General features: G+C 35.6%; 1 protein-coding gene across 1 annotated transcript in view; it reads right to left on the bottom strand.

Moving 5' to 3' along the window:
- Positions 1-21,944, bottom strand: part of THSD7A (thrombospondin type 1 domain containing 7A) — a 428,255-nt gene that overhangs the window by 60,662 nt on the left and 345,649 nt on the right. The window contains exons 10-13 of the mRNA XM_025471202.3: positions 17,832-17,964; positions 16,236-16,339; positions 2,194-2,388; positions 471-734 (exon numbers count right to left, since the gene is read on the bottom strand). Coding sequence (XP_025326987.3) covers positions 471-734; positions 2,194-2,388; positions 16,236-16,339; positions 17,832-17,964 — 696 coding nt within the window. The remainder of the gene's footprint in view (positions 1-470; positions 735-2,193; positions 2,389-16,235; positions 16,340-17,831; positions 17,965-21,944) is intronic.

Genomic DNA, 21,944 nt, shown 5'->3' on the forward strand with positions numbered 1-21,944 from the left:
TCAACACAATGGGAAATAAATAAGATATTTGTGTTTTCACCAATTCTACCTTTCAGTCTTTTCTCTCTGCCACTTAATGACATTTCAGACATATTGCAAATCTTGCCAATTTCGTTATTAGAAGACTGTCTAGTTTATAACTTTATTTTCAGATTAAATTCAAATCTCCTCTCCTCTTCCCTCTCTCGTGGGGGGATTGTTGGGCCTATTTGACAGACTCTTGATCAGTACCAAGGGAGGGTTCTGGCACTATTTTTGTCTACCTGTAAGGCTTTTTTGCCACCAACTTTGGGATTTAGTTGCCAACTTCTAGACAAGACAAATGCCACTGAATATCCTGCCTGATGCCCCCAAAATGTTCCATTTAGAGCACAGTCTATGAACCTTCATTTCCCTCCATTCTGATCCATGTTCATTTAACCTCCACCTCCAAAGATAGCAAACATATGACACTGAAGAAAATTAATTACCATGACTGTTACATCTGGATGTTTCCACGAGCCTGCCATTTTGGTCGTAGCATGCCATTGCTTGGTAACGATATCCTTGACCACATTCCTTGGTATCTCCTTGTGTTTTCACTCCAAGCAACACTTCCACTTTCCCCTCTGGTAAAATGCAGTCTGACCAGTTCCCCACAGGCTGTGCATTATACTTGTCACAAGGACAGTACTGAGTCTCAATCAGGGGGTACAAATGAGAATTTTTACATTTTTCCTTCTTTTTACTTTTTCCTGTGGAGAAATTTGAGTTGGAAAATATCGTTACTCACTTCATCCCTAGTTTTCCTCCTTTCCTAAGCTTCTTTTCTCCATTTTTAACCATATTCAACAGTAACTTAAAATGAATGCTATTTTCTCACTATACTGTTTTCTCTGTAGGCTTTATTAGTACTGGGTGCTTTGCATATTGAAATTTTTCTTATTTTCGCATTTTAAAATTACCATTTTGCAAAAGGCATTAACTGTTATGCTGAATTTTATACTCTTCGAATGATTAAAATCCTTTCAAATGATCACGTGCTTTCACTGAATAGGGGAGTTTAAGGTAACTGCATGAATCTCTCATTTATAAGTGCAAAAATATGAAATGGAGAGAGAGAGTTGCTGTCCAGGACTATACAGCTTTTTATTAATTCCAGATAGATGACATGGTTATATAGGATTACAATTTAGAAAATGATATTTTTTATATTTACTTTCCTGATTATGTCTTTGATCTTTCATTATTTCTGAAGAATAATTATTTTGACATCCATGGTGATTAGTGTAGTACATAGTCACAGCGTCACAGTGAAGATATTTAGTGTCAGAAAAAAAGCACTAGAAATAGTCTGTATATAAATCGAAACAAATTCCCTTTTAAAATAAAAAAATGAACATAACAGTAATATGTGCTTGAAAAATAATGTATCATTTTAATTGAATCACGTTTCTATTATATATTTATTATATCACGTATCATAATACTATTTAGTTATATCACACACAATTAATTGTATATGTTTTACATATATTTATTTCTAACTTTCAGAACGTGTCTTATATAGTTTTCAAGAGATTTCATTATGACAGGTGGTTAATTTTATATCTTTTAAATTCTAAAGAGTCTACTGGCACCAATATTTTTAGGTTTCTTTCTGCCACTGACAATATTTTTGAATGCACCAGGTTTAGTTCAGTATGATAGCTCCTGGTCTTGCTCATTATATTACTGCTTTTTGTCATTGTGACTGCCTTTTAAAATGTACTTTTCAGATACAAAATTAGTGTCATATCCCTCTTCTAGGAGATGAAGGATAATCTGAGGCTGTGACAGTGAGAATAGTTTAAGAAAATGAGGTGACAACCTTTTCTTTTGTTCTCCAAGTACCTCACAGTCCGTAGGCAATCCACCAGAAGTGTATGTTTAAACAAAAAAAAAAAAAAAAAAAAAATCATCTACCTATTGTATAGGGAGCCAGCACAATTTTCAAGGTTACTTTTTCTTTCTACTAGAAGTACGTAACGTGTCTGTCACTGCCAACTTACATTAAAATACACATGTGAATCCACTGGCAAATTAAGTATCAGTATACCAGCAATAAAGCATAGCCATGCATTTTCTAAAGATATTATCAGAACTCTCTTGGTCTAACTTTTAATGTGTTTTCTAAGTTGACAGTGTTGGTTTTCACAACCCAATTATTCTTACCAACAATAGTGCGTTTTCTGGTCCTAACTGCACCACAGTCTCCGTTGCAGGAAGAAAACTTGGACCAGCTGGTAAACTGACAGTCATCTTGGCATGGGATCTGGCAGGCCTGGGTGAGGGCTGGCACAGGGCCTGCATACCAGAGGCATTCATGGATGCCAGCCTGTCCTCCATCTTGCTTTCGACAAGTAATAGCTAAAGGAAAAACACAGAGCTGTTTAAAACAAATTTGAATGTCTATAATTATTCTCCAATTTCAGAATTAACCTAATATTTTCTTATGAAGTCAGAGGAATCATCTTTTAACTCTTTATTTGCAGCAAATCTGGGAGGAGTGTTTCTAATAATCACAGTAGTCATTAAATTGACCCTGTAGGGTTTTTTTTTAATTAATAATTTTTTGATCCTGCAAGGTTTTTTTTTTTTTCAATAACAGATAACCCTCAGTGGTTTTTGTGACACAGAAAAGCACACAGTTACACACACACACAGCATTTAGCAGTTTTTATTAGATGCTATTAAAGATTTCAAGTCCTTATTTAGAAATTAATTATTTAAGAGACAACACTGAGTTCTGATAACAGTTTATGTTGAAACCACACTATTCATAGAGGTACTGGGAGATAACACATACCTTTAATATTATCATTGGATGCTCTAGGATTTCTATATACAAGGGTCTTAGTGGCAGCAAATGGAAAGTTTGATTGAGAAGGGGATGCTTATGGAACTCATCTTGCAGCTGCATTTGCATGGAAAGCATGTTATTTAACTACATTGGAAGTTTGTTGGGATGGTTTTGGAGTGATTAATGGGGAGAGAGGGGACTATGTGAAAGTCTCCCTTTCAGCTCTGTCTGTAAGTTCTTCACATGCACAAATATCAACCATGAATTTAAAAATAAAAACAAAAACTTTTAGCACCTTAATCTATCATATCATAATCAACATTTCCAAAAATGTTGGAAACATTTCTAAAAAATGTTCAAATAATTTTAATTCATATGTACTATTTCCCCCAAGATATTGTTCTACTGGATTTTTAAAAATCATGTCATATTTTTATTGCTTATTGAGCATAGTTGTAAAATTGCTTTAAGGTATCAAGTTTCAAAGAAAAAGAGCAAGTGATGTTTTACAGTCCCCTTTCTGACATTTTCTCCCACGGTTTTAAAAATAATTTATTCATTTATTGAGGAAGAAGACAAAACATTTAGACCTTGGTCCTAAAAATCTTCCTTGAACTAGCTTACATGGCCTCAGTCAGACTGATTTATGTGGCCCTTTTAGCTTTATAGTCTAAGCTGGAACTTGGGCTCTTTCCTGCTCAGAATTCTATTCATCATGAAACCAAGGTGAAGGAGCCTGATATTTTGATCCTAAATTAGAGGTAGGGTATATAGGGTCCCAGGTTAGACATCAGTCTCCAGATCTGTATACTAAAACTTAACACCTAGTAGTAGGGCTGTGTGATGGGGTGTCTAAAAGAATGTAACAATTTTCACAAAGGAAGACTTTCCCTGTGTAGGTGAATACAACTTGTCACAACTGGTGCAGTAAAATTGTCTAATAGTGCAAATGTAGGTGAGTATTCATCTAGTTTTTAGCTAAAGATACCTCTTCATTTATGTGCACAACACTGAAAGGGCCAATTTTTACAAAGAGGACAGGGGTCCATGGAAACCTGGTAGTGTGAACAGTAGTGGTGGTTATGAAAGTTATGTGACAGGAGATAGCAACAAATTCCCCTACCAGATGCTCATCACTCAGAAGAGATGCTGTCTGGTGTTCCGTATTTATCGTACTGGTCTAGCAGCAGTTCCCAAACCGGGCTGCGGATTACAATCACCTGGATGGTGTCTGAGACATATCCGTCCCCTCACCAAACTCAAACATTCTGATTTATCAGTCTAGGACAAGGTCCTGGGCATTAGCATCCTTTTAAAAGGTCCTTGGTGATTCAAATATGCAACAGTGGATCAAGACCACCACCCTAGCAGGTGATGTATTTCCACTTGCATCAGAAACACCTGGAAAACTGTTAAAATTGAAAATTCTTGGATTCATTCTAGAGTTCCTGCATGAGATTTCTGCATATGGGGTCAAAGAATATGTTTGTTTCTCCACGTCCCCCCCCACCCCCCGCCCCCAACTGCTTAGATGTTCCTCATGTACATTTAAGACCCATTAGCTTGAGTAGTCAAGGCACAAGGAAGGGTCAGGCTGAAATTTGGTACTAAGAGTGAAACTGTTTTGATACTCAGTCACCCTGGCACTGTGTCAAGGTTGGGAAACAATGGCTGAGCCTATGGGAGTGAACTAAGGGAGTTCTAAAAGTGGAGCTCCAGGGGACTTGCACAATCAGTGAATCAAAAGAGTATCCACATAGTTTGGAAGAATGTTATCTATGGATTGGTGCTGGAGGACTCCCCATGAGGTGGTATAGTCATGATTTTGATTTTGCAGTTTGATACCATGTAAATTTAGTAATCTCTGATAGTCTGTGGGCAAAGTTGTCCCAAGGAAGCTCAAGAGGAAGGACTGACAAAGAGGGAGATATTAGATGATTTATGTATCAGGAAATGGAGGAATCTGAAGAATGATTAGCTTGGAAAATAAGAGATTTGACCATATCAGAACTCTAAGCTGTGAAAGGGGTCACACTGTTCATAATAAAAGATACAAAACTAAATTTGGGTTCTTTGAAATAAAACTACTATCTACTCTTCAATTTGACTCTCTGAAACAGTTATTTGAATATAAATCTTTTGAGAAACTAAATAAAATTGCCTTAGGTTCTCCTTTAAGGCTCTCTTCCTAAGGTTCTCTTGCAAATTTTATTTCACATTAAGATTGACACCAAAAAACCAAAATAAAGTAAAACCACCACCAACATAATTTCAGAAACAAGCTAATTTTGTGCAGATTTGCACTATTTGCATAAATGTGAAGCCCTTTTCCCTATATAACTTAAGTATTTCAATTAGTAGAAAAGAAAAAAAAATGTAAATTTCCCATATCTGTTCTCAGAAACCCACTCAGCATTTTGCTGCCCTTATCTGAGATTTCAGACAGTGTATTCTGAAAGAATTACTCATATAATGTTATCTAAACAATAACAACAGCAGTATTTGTACAATATATTGAAAATTTGTCATACATCTCAACTTGTTTCTATTCTGACTTAGAGGAAACACAACAATTCAAGAACAGAAATGCAACTTCATTTCAAGCAGAAATGAACTTCCTGCTATTAGGGTGAGGAAGATATAAATGTTTGGAGAGGAAACCATCTGGTCTCTCAACTTTATAAACCTTTAAAATCATTTCTAAGATACAGAAAACAGGATGGTTTTAACCATAGAAAAGATACATCATACTAAGCATGGTTTCCTAGAACACCAGAAAGCTACAAATACCCAGACAAGTGTATCTATATTTACAGGTGAAAGGTTTATAGTGATTACGCAAATTCTTCTTTGGGTTGAGGTCTTGTTGACAAGACGGTCCAAAAACCCATGCAGCCCATCTACCTCATTCACTCTGAAAGCTTCTTAGGTCAGTAAATACCAAAATAATTATTTTAAGTTACATTGATTATGTTTTAAGTCTACATTGATTATGTTTATTTTATTTATAATTTTATTTTACTTATATGAGGCACAGCAATTTTTACTTAAGTGTCAGGGATCGGCTTGCTTCCAGCAGGCTGAAAGCCTGGGAGACATCCATGTGGCTGCCTTGTGGGTTACATCTGAATTAGGCTAGGAAAGCTCAGCCTAGCAACATTGAGGGAATGATGGGAAGATGAGTAAGAGAGTTTCTTCAACAAATAAGTGCTCTGGAAGAGGGAGCTAGAATTGTCAGACTAGAAGTGACTCAACAAATATTCTAACCAATGCAATGTGAAGACCTTTATGAATCCTGGGTTGAACAAATTAATAGTGAACATTTTTGAGGTGATAGGGGAAAATTCACACATGGTGTGAATATAGATGACATTGAAGAGTTATTGTTAATTTTGTTTAGCGTTATAATCCTACTATTGTTATGTTAAAAAATTAAAGTATTTATGGCTGATTTACATCTTATCAGAGACTTGCTTTAAAATACCCCAGCAAAATTTTTGTTAAGTGCTTGAGGAGTAGCTGATGCCGAAGAATGGCAACATGTTAAAAACTATTGAAGCTGAGTGAACGAAGACTACACTACCAGGGGTCATTATATTAGTCTTCTTATTTTTGCGTCTCTTTGAAACTTCCCATAAATTTAAATTAAAAAATTAATCGGTTGAATAAGTAAAGTCAATTTTAGAATGTTTTCATGTAGGCTGAATTTTGAACTATGTTTTAAAGAGGAGAATAATCAAGGTTCCTGGAATGAAAGAGAATAGATAACATTGGTCTGAGCTAAAAGGACATGGATATCTCTGTTATGCATATATGACTATGTAAATGGAATGTTACTGATGCAGCCCTGAAGTAAATCTAATAGAATTCCAAATGTAGTTGCTCATCTTCATTTTCTTGAAGAGGAATGAAACTCCCTTATTATTCAGGATGCACAAAAGAAAAGGAATTCTCTTGGTCTGCAGATTACCCTTCAGCATGCAAGACCATGTATTTTCATTTGAATAATCAGTGAAATAAATTACTAGATCTAAAATGTGCACATAGAAGTTCATTAGAGGAAACAGAAGATCAATGCCTTGGTGCAGTGAAAACTGCTGGATTATATGTAAACAAAGAATTCAAGGAAATCTAAGACATTATTTATTAAGTTGAGTAATATTAACATGGTTTACCTCACGGCAACAGTGTCTGACTGAGTATGTGTTTGGCAGATTGAAATGCTTAGAGGAGTGATTTTTTTCCTATACTATTAATGAAAAAAAATGGTAAAAGTAAGAACAAATCATGTAGAAATGAAAAAGAAAAAGCTTAATGTGAGTGAAAGCTAGTTACCAAGAGACCTAATTGTGCTTAGAAATAAGACCCAACCCATAAATAATGCAAGAGGGCTCCAGTTGTTTACCAGGTGGATGTAATGATCCTGGGTTTTCTCTGTGTAGAAGAGATTTTCACTGACAAGTTTGCCAAATTACTTTCTAATTACAGCTTGTGAATACAACTCTGGCAGAATGGAAAGAAATGCACTTTTTTTTTTTTTTTTATTGATCCTAAATAGTTACCAATGATTCCCCAGTCTCATTGATGCTAATAATATATGTGAATGTATGTGAAAGTCCTTGAATGAGGACTTACTAGGAAGTAATAATCAGCTCCCAGTGGAGTAGCCCAGATAAGGGACCTGAGAAGGGCTAACTAACTGCATCACAACAAACACCACATTGAGGAACCATCCTAGACACAGCGCAGAGCCAAGCTTATTTTATGAGCTATTTCAAAAATAGTAGATACTAATAATAATTTTATGACAGGGTCCTTGCAGAGATATAAATCTCCAAATCAGATAGGCTGCTCATATCCATAGGAAATTAGAGCAAACCATTTAAATATAGAAATAATTCTAGAAGTTTAAAAAATAGCTTTGTAAATAAAAAGTTGCATTATAGATGTATAAAAATATTGGGTGGTAACCAAATGTATATCAGGCAAAAAAAGTTTTAAAATCATGTCTCTGCAAAATTTCTTTCAAGCAAGTTCCTTTGCTCTTTGAGTTATGTTGAGCTTTGCTCTTTCTTACCTTGTTCTTTTTGCATTTTCATTCTTTTTTTTTTTCCTCATTGCATAACAATCTCTGAAAATCAACACATTCATGTGAATTCCTGAGATAAATCAACCCAGATATTCTGGGCCAAATCTTGATTAGTGCCTCTAAAATGTAATTTTTAAAAAAACAACAAAGTTGGCCAGACTTTAAGTAGAGGACTGATGCCAAGGGCATCAATGTAGAATAAGCCACTTAATTTAAGCACAAGATTTAAGCATATTTACTCATAAAAAAATAACTGCATAAATTATAGTTAAATACATTCCACATCATTTAGATTTAATTCTGGTACAGGGAGAATTAGAACTTCCTTTTCCCCCTTGACTTTCCTTTTACAAACTTTTCAATCAACAGATGATGCAGGCTGAATACTTCTGGGACCAGGAAGGTCCCTGCCATATGAAGCATATTATTAAAGGGTCTTTTTTCTTTCTTTTCTTTCTTTCCTTTCCTTTTCTTTTCTTTTCTTTTTTTCTTTTCTTTCTTTTCTTTTCTTTTCTTTTCTTTTCTTTTCTCTTTTCTTTTCTTTCTCTCTTTTTTTTTCTTTTCTTTTTCTTTTCTTTTCTTTCTTTTCTTTTCTTTTCTCTTTTCTTTTCTTTCTTTCTTTTTTTTTTTTTTGGTCTATTTGAGAATATATCTGAATTACACTGGCTTTGACATAAAGAGACTGATACCAGATCTTAGTGACAGGTCAACATTAAAACGGACATTCTTTGGTAGGCAAGGATATAGAAGGGATGGGGGATTAGGATAGCCAGGGTGACCCTGGGAATTATTAACCATATATCCATCTAATTCTCAGGAAGCACACATGGCAGGAGATGGCACGAAGATCAACAAGAAGTTTGAACATAGGCAAATCTGAAGTTAGTTTATGAAACTCAACATCTAACCTATGATACATTTATATCATACCCTTGGTATAAATGTGTCATAAGGTAATAAACACTGGAACAATACATAAACATTTTAAGTAGCAGTGGTACACATTACCCCTTTAGGACAGACATAGAGAAAAAAATAGGTAAATTGTCCAAAACTGTCATTTTTGTGAACCATGTATTTAATTTCAAATAGATCTCTAATGGTTAAGTCTAGCTATAGCTATTATGGCTAGGTTTTGATGATATAGTCACTGACTTATATGCCATAAGTTAGCTTTCTAAATGCCATCCACACTGTAGACATGTGAGTAGAGAGAAAAGACAGTAGAAGTTAGCGTTCTATTAAAAGTTTATATACAAGTGACTCAAATAGTATGAAGCAAATATAAGCTGTCTCTTCACTCACAAATTAAACGGAATGTGAACATAATTTTATGTTATTTTCATTTATCTTATTGACAATATTATAGGGAAGATGCCTATTTGAAAGGCCCTCTAAAATTTCCCAATAACATTTAAGAATGATTTCAGTTTTAAAGTTGCCAAATCTGGTCAAATCCTTCTTTAAAATAGGTCTTTCTCCTTCCTTCCTTTCTTTCCTTTTCTTCTTTTCTTAAAGATTTATTTATTTATTTATTTATTTATTTATTTATTTATTTATTTATTTATTTATGAGAGACAGGGAGAAAGAGAGAGAGAGAGAGAGGCAGACACAGGCAGAGGGAGAAGCAGGCTCCATGCAGAGAGCCCAATGTGGGACTTGATTCCAGGACTCCAGGATCACGCCCTGGGCCAAAGGCAGGTGCTAAACCACTGAGCCACCCAGGTGTCCCTCTTCTTTTCTTATACCATTACATAAAATTTCTTGGACCGTACCATTCTTAATAGTGAAAATCTGGCTCAAGCCCCTCCCTATGTCTAATTTCCTATCAGAACAGTACTCCTTCTCCCTCTCTGCCTCTCCTAGTGCCCACTCCCACCCCAGTATTCAAATCCTCCTCAGAGCAGCCCTTTGCTTCCAACTCACTCATATGGAGTGAAAGGCAAACTACTCAATGCACTGTTCCCCATGCATAAAGATTTTATTTTGTGCCTTTTTGTTTTTGTTATCTTAGATTTAAAAGTCATTTCCTCTGTCACTATGCCTTATCTGTGGTTACTTCTTTTTATCTTTTCTGAAGTCTCTAGTGGTTATTGTGTAAATACATTACCAATGTATTACTAATATGCTTGAAACCTGGATCATGTATACTCATAGTATATTACCTGCTATAGGAAATAAGTGAAAACTATTTATTACATACTTTTTATTCTCTCAACAGTCTGGGCCCACTACCATGTAGGCAACAGGCAACATGTGGCATGTATTCAATAAATATTTGTTTTATGCAAGAATGAATAGTACTGAATGATATTCAGGAAGTTTGAACTGGCTTTTAGGGACTGGTGTTAACCTGTTTTTATAGCTTTCTGAGTGAGCTAGTATCAATGGCTGTGTACAGTGGAATAGGAATTTTATTTTAAGACACTGGTCCTTCATTATTGCTATGGACTGTGTCCCTGGAAATTCATATGTTGAATTCTCCAATATGATAGAATTTGGAGATGTAGTGTTTGGGAAGTGAATGGGCATAGAGGAAGTCATGAGGATGGGGTCCTTATGATGAGGTTAGTGCCCTTGGAAGGAGAGACCAGAGAGCTAGCTTGCTCTCTTCTTCTCTCCAACATGTGAAGACATAGCAAGAAAACAACCATCCGCAAGTTAGAAAGAGAGATCTTACCAGAACTGGAATTGGCCAGCAGCATGATTTGGATTTTCCAGCCTCCAGACTGTGAGATATAAATTCCTATGCTTAAACACCTAGTCTATAGTGTTTTATTATAGGAGCCTAAGGAGACTGATAGAGTTATCAACACAAAGTTTTAAGCACTTATTTTATATAGGATTTCTAATGTTTTTATAGATACACTTGATAAACTTAAGGAAAATATCCTGTTTATAGCAGAGTAGCTAATTCAATTTAGAGAAGATTGGGCAAAAATTATGTGTTCTGGGAATGCTCGATACAAAATTTCCCTTCACCATTATTTCATTTTTCCTTTAAAATGTAATGGGATTGGATCATAAATAAACATGTTTCAATTTTCAGAGCATATCAATTTTCTCTCAAAGCACTTTATGTTCTGATATAATAGTTCTGAAAGCATTTTCACATAGTTCTGAAATACAGAGAAGGTAGACTTGGTCAAGACTGCATTTACTTGACTGGAGTAGAATCTTCCTATATTCTCCCATCTGTGTCATTCTAACTCATGTTTGAGTAAGGCTGATTCTCACTAATTTGCTTTAGAGTGAGTGTCCATGCTGGAATGGTAAGCAGTTACAATCACTTGTTAAAGAGACTCTGGGAACATAATTGCTTCCCAAATCCTTTCCAGGGTATCCACACAGATAATTCCTACAATTAGAACAATTATGCTACTAATAGCAAAAATGAAAGTCTGCCCATAACAGCCACTTTGTTGTTAACGGTTGGTAAAAATAGGTGTAGGTGACTGGAAAAGAGGAGACCTAGGACGGTTGGCTAGTAAGCTAGTAAAAGAGAATTCAGAGTTTCTTCTACTGTGCAAAGTTCAAGTCATTTGAGAAAATCTGACCAAAATAATAGGTGACCCTGTAAGTCTGCTGCTGAGTCGTGCATACTATATAAGACACACACATTCTTTCCATTCTATTCATACCTAGTAAATTAACTCTTAATGTCTTGGATATGATTTATCAGCTTCTAGACAGGGGAATTATGAGGTCTTATCACGTGTCTTCCAGATCCTATATATTATCTGGTTTTACCTTTTATTCTTTAAAAAAAAAAATTTACTAATAAAGTTTTACAGTCAAAGTTTTATTTCTCATCCCCCCACCAAAGAATGCTGCAATTTCATTCTAAATGTGTGCATTTTACTACTGTGACAGTGTTTAAAGTCCACTGCTCTTATAACTTAAGTAGTTCCTTTATTTTTTTTAAAGATTTTATTTATTTATTCATGAGAGACACACAGAGAGAGGCAGAGACATAGGCAGAAGGAGAAGCAGGCTCCCTGTGGGGAGCCCGACATGGGACTTGATCCCTGGGCCCCGGGATCATGACCTGAGTTGAAGGCAGACACTCAACCACTGAGACACTCAGGTGCCCCTAAAGTAGTTCCTTTAAGGATAAATGGAAAAACTTCTTCCCAAGTGATCAGATAAACTTCAGGGGTTCTCTGATCCTACTGAGTAATGACTATTCAGAAGTTGTGACTCTATCATTGATTACCTGGCTTGAGTTTAGATCAGAGGTCAGCAACCTTTTTCTGTAAAGGGCTAGATAGATAGTAAATATTTTTGCCTCATTATCTTGGAGACAGCCTTAGGCCATAGGTAAAGAAATTGGTACAGCTGTGTTCCAATCAACCTTTAGATGAAAAAAACAAAACAAAACAAACAAAAACACAGCAACAACAAAGACAAAAAATGCTCAGGCTGTGGGTTAGATTGGGTACACAGGCTACTCTGTTAGCTGTCAGCTGATCTAGATCAATAGTTTGATACAAACCATGTGATAAACACTTTTATCTTTATTTATTTTCTTTTTCACTTTTATTTTTAGAATCATAGACTGATAAAGTTAGCAATCTCATATTTTAGTTCATAGCATGTCATTTCCAACCTAAGCAAGAAAATAGTAATTTAAAGCTGATACCATTAAAATTCTCTATGTAAAAAAAAAAAAAAATGCTTAAAGAGTATACAAATGCATACTGGTTAGAGAAAAAAGAGACTTATTAATGGGAAAATACAATAACCACCTTTTCTCCTACGCACCATATATTGTAGAGATCTTAGCTTCTCCTATGGCTTCATTAAATCCTTTTATGGAAATGCTACCCAAATTTCTATCTGCTGTCCGAAGCTTTCTCTATAGTGACATTTCTACATTTCAATGCATACTTAGATATTTCCAGTTTGCTCTCCTGCAATCATCTCTTATGTACAATCTATAAAATATAATTTCTAAAGTTAGTTCTTTCAGACCTAAGAATTTTCACCAATATTACAACTATTCTCAAGAACATATTAGAGTCAAGAACCATATGATCATCTTTGACTCACTTATTTCAATCTCATCATCTATAGTTTGCCACTAAGTCTTGATGTTATTTTCCTCTACTTGTATGTTAAAAATTCACTTATTTTTGCCAATTCCCACTACTGTAGTTCCAATCTGAGCCCCTATTACTCAGCCTCACATTGCTATAACCCTGTGCTAGCTGGCATCCAGATTCACACGTCTTATCTTCCTAGTTTATTCTCTACATGCTGACAGATAAAACAGTACTTTCATCAGGTCCTTGCTCCTACCACTTATTGAACGAGGCCTAAAATACTGGTCCTGACATTTATAGCCTTTTACAAAATCACCCCAGGCTCTAGCTCACATTTTTGGAGCTTTGACCTACCAATTTTCTGTGAATACTTTTAATGTTTTTGTTTTTCTTTCTCCAAATACTTAGCTTACATAATTGATCTTTTTTCCCTCCTTTCTACTTATTCTAATGTTATGGTAGAAGTTAAGTCCAGCCTATCCTTTCGGTCTTTCTTAAGTGCTTTAGCTTCAAATGGTTGCTTTTGCAATGGATCAATTTCAGTCTTTAACTCCTACTTATTGGGTGATGTTACCAGTGATCTCATTTTCCTAACCAAACGAAGGCACCCTGGCTTGAACATATGCATCTTTTCCTGACATTCATGGCTTTCTACACTGTCTTCTAAAGTCAGTCGCAGTCAAGTGAGTGACTAGAACTAGAAAGTCTGATGTATAGGAGAGGACAGAGGGTAGATTCTCTATAGTCTTTGCTGATTGATGGTAATACTTACCATACAATTATTTTAATCACCAGAAAAACAGTACCAGTTGGCATTTTAGTCTGATCAGATAGGAATAAAGATGAAAATAGTAAGAATCTGACTCTATCATGCAGAGTTCTGAAAAGAGCTATGACCCTCAAGGGAAGAAACTTCTGCTTTTTGCCAATAGCAAAAGCTATTTCTATATTCTTAATTTTCCTCATTTTATGTTTCTGTAGGAATACAGGCTCTAAGGAAAAGAATCTTTAATCTACCAAGGCAACAAAGCAAAAGGCTATCTTCATATGGAAATTAAAGGGTCTTCTGATGGAAATTAAAGGGGTTCTTCTGATATATTTATGCAGAAATAATTTGTTATAATGCGACCTCCTCTTTCAGAGATCTGGAAAATAGAAAAGATTGTCAAGATAATGTAAGTGGTCTCACAAGTATGCCAAGATTAGAAATTATTTAAGTACAGGCAGAGGAAGAAGTATCAGTAACAGGAAACCAAGAATGAACAATCAGAAAGGCAGGAGAAAGTAGCATTGAGGAAGCTAGAGGAAGCTCCCCTTTTCCTGCTGGGAGTGGGTCACAGTATTAGATACTAGGAAGCAGACACCCAGGAGGAGGCATGAATAGAGGTTTTTAGATTTGGAAATGAGATGATTGCCAGTAATCACAGAAAGAACAGTTTTTATGCAGATTATGCATCAAAAACCAAAGGGCCATGTTAATATTATTGCTTTTATGCCTACTATGACCTCTGTGCACATTCCCTGGGGCCATGATCTAACAGGAAGGGGGGAAGGAATTAACATTGAAGATAGACTTAATATGTACAAAGCACTGTGGGGATCATTATGTTCTCAGCCTCTGAGGGAGGAAATGAATGAACCACAGTTGTGCAGTGGTTAAGGAATAATTTGGAACTGAAGCTGTTTCACACTTGTGCTGCTTTTCCTCCCATGCTATTTGATAAAAATACGGCTTTCATTTGTTTTACCTAACTTTATTTTCACACTTTGTCCCCTGGGTATTATCTGTGCATAGATTATAGAATACAAAAATTGGAAAAATCCTGAAAGATCATTTGGCCCAGCCCTCTTTTTTTTTTTTTTTCATTTAAATTAACTGAGACCCAGGAAGCTGAAGGGATGAGCAAGCCTCACCCTGTGTTAGTGAAAGAACTAGACTAAAACCCACGTTTCCTGATTCTCAATTTCAAGTCTGTTTCATTAGAAACTCTATGTGGGGCCTGAATTGTATGCAACCATATGCTTGACTCAGGAGGAATGAGCAAGGTAGAATAAGAAGTTCTTGTATCACTCAACTTCTCAATGAATGGTTTGAAATGATTTTCAATTCTAAACACCTAAGTCTCTCTAACTGTAAGAGATAGTTATGTTTTAGCCATAGCTTATGAAGGATAAATAAGGAAAATTAACCATATGAAACAAAATTCTAAAAACAACTAGGTAGTTAATATTATTTATAAACTAAATTTTAGGTTTCAAATAACGATCTCTAAAAGGATAAGATAAAAATAGATTTTTACAAAAACATAGATTATTTTTCTCAAATTAAGAAAGCAACCTTTTCACTGTCAAGAATCAAAATAAACAAAAACTGGAATTCTGTGTTTAGACTTTTGCATCATCATCATATACATAGCTACTAAATGAGGGGGCAAAATGCATTTTTATGCATTAAAAAAAAGGCTGTGTATTTAATTATGTATTCAGCTACTTTAAGTATGTAGCAGGAACTACATGTTAAAAGTCAATATAAGTAAAAACAATCATGTTCTCTAAAGGCTGAACTTGTTACAAGTATAAACAACCTGTTCCAAATCTTGGAATGTATTATCCACAATATCTAGTAAATAACCATACTACTCAGTAAATGTTGGAAACGTTTCCATCACTCATTTTTGCAAGATTCCATGTTATCTAGTCGAGCAGACAGATTGCAGTCCACATATGGCAGGTTTTGAGTAAATAAATCTGCCATTTAAAAATCAGCACTGAATATGAACAAAATTGGGCATAGCCATGACAACACTAGGGATACTATTGCTGAGAATTTCCAGAAAGTTAACCAGTTATGGTACATTATATGCACATACATATATAGTTCACATGGGCAAGGATATAAGGATCTTATTGACTGTTAGGGTGGCAAGCAAACTGTAATGGAATAGCACAATCCAAAAAGTAACCCAAAAATCCCAAACAAGCTGCAGGGTACAATATAGTCATAAGGTTCTCAAAGAGCTTGCTTTGATTCACTTCTAAATATGAATGAAGGAAAAATTCAACCACAGTATTTATAGGCTCCTGTCAAAGAACAAAGGATTGAAAAGGATGAGCTTCCATGTTGCCATGTTAGGTAGAAAGAGTGGTAGCAGACAGATATCTGCTGCTCTGTTTGCTAAGCATGTCATCGAAGTGACAAACTCATCAGGCTGGTGGTTAAGTGAGTGAAGAATGTAAATGTAAATGTAAAGCAAATCAGGGGTGTAAGGGAGCCTCCCACCTCTTGCCTGGCGTCCGGGTCCGCAGCCTTCCTGTGCTCCAGGGCTGTCCTGTCGCACACTCCAAGGGACCAACTGGCACCTGCGCCATTTGTGGGTCTTCCACCTGCAAGAAAAGAACAGAAGTTTCATAGAGAGGAAGCAAAAATACCAGGCAAATCACAGAGATACGGTGGCATGGAAACATGACTTTGAGCACAGCAAATGGGAATTTATTTCACAATGCTTAGTTCTATCTAAATGTAATTTAGACCTCTATCAAGACATTGTCAAAAGCAACATTAAATATACAAGTACTTTCTATGGCTGTGGAGACAAGAGTTCATCACTGTCAACTTCTACAGAAATGAAATCTATAGCTGCATTTAGCCTTAAAAAAAAAAAAAACCTGAAGTATAGTTGATACTTGTTACATTTTTCTTGGATTAGGACTGCCATCAGATGTAGCAGATAGTACTAGAAGTGATGCATCCCATTTAAATAAGGTATGTTTACTTTATATTCTTTTTTTAAAAAAAGATTTTATTTATTTAATGAGAGACACACACATACACACACACACACAGAGGCAGAGACACAGGCAGAGGGAGAAGCAGCCTCCATGCAGGGAGCCCGACGTGGGATTCAATCCTGGGTCTCCAGGATCATGCCTTGGGCCAAAGGCAGCACTAAACCGCTGAGCCACCGGAGCTGCCCTGTTTACTTTATATTAGAATTGTGAAACTATTCATGTCATGAGCCTTCTGAATGGTATCTTTTGGTTAGCAGTGTAGGGGTAACTCAGAAATCACAATTACAACACATTTTACAAAAACAAATCTCCCAAATAAATTAGCTTGGGGCTGATAGTTGTCATTGTTCAGGGTAAACATGCGATTATACTGTTTGTCATATCAGAATTAAATACAGAGAAATTAAGATGGCAAATTTACCATCAGATTCATCGTATTTTGTGATCACACATACCATCAGTTACTGCCATAATATGTCATCTGTCATCAGATGGCAATTATATACCACATCAAGTTTCGATTAGGTGCTTTCTTTTAATAGTCACAAGGAAAAATTTCCCTAATAATTATCAAGATGATGATGTAGAGCCTGAATAACCTGAATTTTCCTTGACGTGGCCACAAATGAACAGGACAGACATTTTACTAGCATCAGTGAAATAAAGATGTCATTTTGTGAACCAGAATGCCAGCGTTTATGAGGAACAGGTGCTCTTTGGAGCCAGGGGAGGAAGGCTTAGGCTACTCCTCTCCCAGAAAAAGAATTGCTTATATGTTTCATAATTGCTAACTACTTCTTTGAATTTCTTATAGTTTAAAATCAACATAAGACGTTTCCCCGAATCCCCGGAGCTAGTGATACAGTCTGGAAATTTACACAAGTATTTGTCTCCCTGGAGATAATTTCGGTAGCAGAACAGCTCCCCTAAAGAGGCAAGAATTGGCACATCCAGCCATAAACAGTTGCAAACTCTGCTGAGCCTGCGGGACAGTCATTGGCTTTCTTTTCTCATCATCGGAAAGAAAATGGTCTTGAAGTATTTGCTCAGTGCGTGGCTTACAGTGATTTTTCTTTAACTCCATTACCTGTAGCTTTGGCACACTTGAGGGGCCTCACAGACTTTCTCTTCGTAGAGCGGGTCCGTGCAGTCCCTGCCCCCGTTGGCCGGCTGCTGAATGATGACCCGGTGCCGAGACTGCTTTCTGACTCCGGAGTCCCCTGGAATGAGGCAGCGTTTTAACTGCTGTACTCTGCACTGCTAAAACAATCTTCAAATACCAGCCGGCGTGAAGAAATGACATTGCTTCCAGCTACCTGTGCTTTGACATCCCTGAATTAGGGGCCTCATCTAGTCTAATCACTTTCGAAATTCTCCAGACCCTTATACCGAGAACCTAATCAATTTATATTCAAAAATGTGAAGAACAGAGAAAATAGTTCCATAGTCAACTAGCCTTCCTAATGTGCAGCTACAAAGTAATTGCTCCTTTGTATATTTCTTTCCCCTGGAGAAATATGACAGATCTAATTAATTTATTTTCCTTTACCTTAGGTTTATTTTTATGCCATTTCACATAGTCCTATTTACCACATGGGACTCATACAGTTCTAATGAATCTTTCTTAGGAGACTATATTCAATGTTTTAATGTGAAATTTTATTTCTTTGTTATTCACTTAATTTGAAATGCATACCTCATAAATTATTCTAGTCATTTATTATTCATGTTAAACAGTCTAAGATCTTCAATTCAGGTCACATTCTAAACATCAGGGCCGTAAGTAGTGAAACAAAAGTGGCTTCTTAGAGGCAGAATTTTTACAGAAGCATTCATAGTAGCAATTACTGTAAATAAATAACTCCAAATTATTTTTTTAAAAAACAATGGAAATAATTAAGATTTACCTTCAATGAAGATATCCACTTGACAGTATTACTCATATAAAGATGTCTAAATATTTTAGTACTTGAGACAATGTATAAGACTTGCCAACTTTAATAAAAGATATTTCAATTTATAATATATACCCTTTAAGGACAAATGACCACATGACACAATTTTAATTACATTAGAATTCCCTAAAGAATTATTTTAATAGAGTTCCCTTAATGCATTTACATTTTCTGCAAGATCATTAAATATTTGATATGCAGAGACAGGAGAAGAAAAATTTAGAAGGGTTAGCAGTCCTTAACAATGGATGTTTAATAAAAAATTAAATGAAATTTTCTTAATGTTATTGTGTCAGTAGAAAAATGTGATTTGACAATTAAAACTTCCTAATAAGGGATATCTTTCCTCATGAAGTCGGGGCATCCCTCAACATGGTCTGGGCAAGTGATTCCCAGCAAAGTGAACTGAAGATTTCCACAGAAATCAGATTAAAGATTCCCAAATGTCTGACTATGTAGAAGAATTTCCTTTAAAAACTGAAAATAAAAACAAATCGGTCAGAATCTTTGGGAGCTGGATTTGGGAATCTGATTTTTACAAAGCTTGCCAGGGAATTGTGAATGAACAGCCACGTTTGAGATCTATTGGAATAGATGACCTTGTATATCTTATCTCAATTTAAGATTCTAGGGTCCACATGCAACTTTTTACCATTATTCCCATTAGTGATTATGTTAACAATTTCAGTGAATAATTAGAATACTACAGGTAAAATAGCAGTTTGAATGCCAGCTGCAACTTTTACATATTAAATATCATTTATCTAGGAAAGATGTAAGAAATGCAATGGGACTTTTAATAAAATTGCTAATGCTGCTTCCATCATTATGTTGTCCAATGGCCCCTATTTTAAGATCCAGGTGACAAATTCCTCTAATAATTGAGAACAAGGAAAATTTTGTTTCCCTTGACAGTCTGTTAAAACTCTTACAGGTTTCTATTTTTTGCTTCGTTCTTTAGAATCTCAGGGCTAATTTTCTTCTCAAGTGCAGGAGCTTACCTTAACTTTGACTTGATAGGATAATTTTTCCCTTCCTCTCCCCAATTCCATTTACTACTTGATTTCATCCTTCTTTTATACTTTCTATTATTTTTCTTTTTTAATATTATGATCCGTCTTTCATCTTTTTAAAAGAGTATATGAGCTAAATAACCATTCTAATCATCTGTTTGGCATTGGGAGAAGGAGGGAGGTGTGCGTCTGTTTAACAGGGAAAAGAGACAAAGAACATGGAGGAGCAGGCCTTTGTTTCTGGAATGATCAAGATTCTCAGAGTCAGTAACTCTCAACCCCTTCTCTACCTGCAGGTAGACAACAGACATGGAATTGAGACTCAAGGATCTGGAGCCTGGTGGAGACCATGAGCTCAGCATCAGTGGCACTTTATACACCGAAGCTCCTGGTCACTAACTATCTGGATATCACATGGGACACGGGCAGCACTGTTCAGATTTGAGAGGCAGCATGTAGTGTTTCAATCGCACTTCATTTTTTGACTCGAAAGTAAAAATTTCACCTCAGGTACAGCTCTAAAACATTCTAGTGCCTTTCATCACAATGTCCACAAGCTTGTGTTTTATATACAAGACTACAATAACCCTTTTCACTTCCATAATTGATTCCACAGTAGCAATCCGTTTATTCTTTAAAAAGTTCAAATACCTTAACCTTGTGCAGCTCGCAAAACAGAGAGTGTGAGCTGATGAAAGCAGGACATTCTAAAACCCTAACACCTACAGAGGAAGTCTAATGGAGTTACACAGCAAGTGTCAGGATACCCATGTTCGTATCCACTGGGAGTTTCAGTGACTCCCAGATCTCAGTTAGGAAATTACTTGTATGTTCAAAGAAATAGCACTGCGGAGCTGAGCCAGGTTATAGGGCCCTCAGATCAGAATGCAGACAAAGGGAGAGCTACGGTATACATTTGAAAAGAAAAGTGGAAGGTTTCTCACTAATAACTTGAGCTGGCAAACTTGGAATTTTATAACCTTCATGGCTTCCTGTATGCATATGCACCTAGTTTATTGTATTTGGTTGACAGACATGTATAGTTTCCTTTATCTTTGTGTTTTAGTGCCTAGGATACCAGTCACACATGGTAAGGATTTAACAAATATTTGCTGGATGAACAAACACATTTATCTCACTTCTCAACTGAGAAGATAGTATCTTCTATGTCTTTTTATCTACTTTCTTATAGTAGGAAGCACATGGGTACAAAATTTGTGCACTGAGGATTAATACAAGATAAGGGATCGTTCTGTTCCCTGGAAATAATAAACATGGGGAAAATAAAGAAATATTCCTGTTTATATTTGAAAGTATCTATTTAGGCTGGAAATAGAAAAAAAAAGGATTATATATTCAGAAAACAGTCATGTGATAATGAGGCACACAGACTCAGAAGGCATGCAATCTCTCAGGTAGTTATGGCATTTTACAGATTATTTGAAGACATTCAAGATAAATTTCACTGGGGAATTTACTTGATGGGAAGATGTAAAGGGCAGGAAAAACTAAGATTTGTTAAGCTAGATGGGAGGGATGGATGGCAGGCTGGAGTAACATTGAGCTAGGAAATTGAAAGGGAAATGTTTCATGTAAGAAGCAAAATGTAAAGGTAGTTTTCACATCTTTCGGGGTAATCCTAACGTCATACTGCTTCAGGGCATCAAGGCAGAATAGATATCTCTGCAATATCTGTTCTAGCTCTCAAGTCAATAAATGCAGTTAGAAAAAAGGAGTGAACAAAATGTGAATAGTGAAATGTATTATTTAATCAAAAGTATTGACATTTTTAAAATTATAGTTATAAATAATTTATATGCATAAATGCTTACTAGTTCTCATAAAAGTCTTGTGTAAAAATTTATAAAAACTTGGAAAAAGTTAACAAGTGCATTGGTTTGAGGATTAAAACTACTCTCTACTCAACTGATCTTCATTGGCATTGATTTTTCAAGACATATCTTGAGACCTCTCTGAATAACATTTCAAATAATTCCTTTTGTTCGTCCTGGAATGCTAAGCTATTCTATTCCATTTTTTTGCAATATTACCTCTTTTTTTTTTTTTCAATATTACCTATTTAAAGTGATTTTTGAAGGAAGGGTGGCTCCACATTTTCATAAATTTAAAATTCTAATACAATTTAGACTTTACCTGCAGAATTAAAAAAAAAAACACTCTATCCTTGAATTAATTTTCTGTTGCTATTATCTATCCTTGGACATAGAACTC

Source organism: Canis lupus, chromosome 14, assembly GCF_003254725.2.
Source record: "Canis lupus dingo isolate Sandy chromosome 14, ASM325472v2, whole genome shotgun sequence".
NCBI lineage: Eukaryota > Metazoa > Chordata > Mammalia > Carnivora > Canidae > Canis > Canis lupus.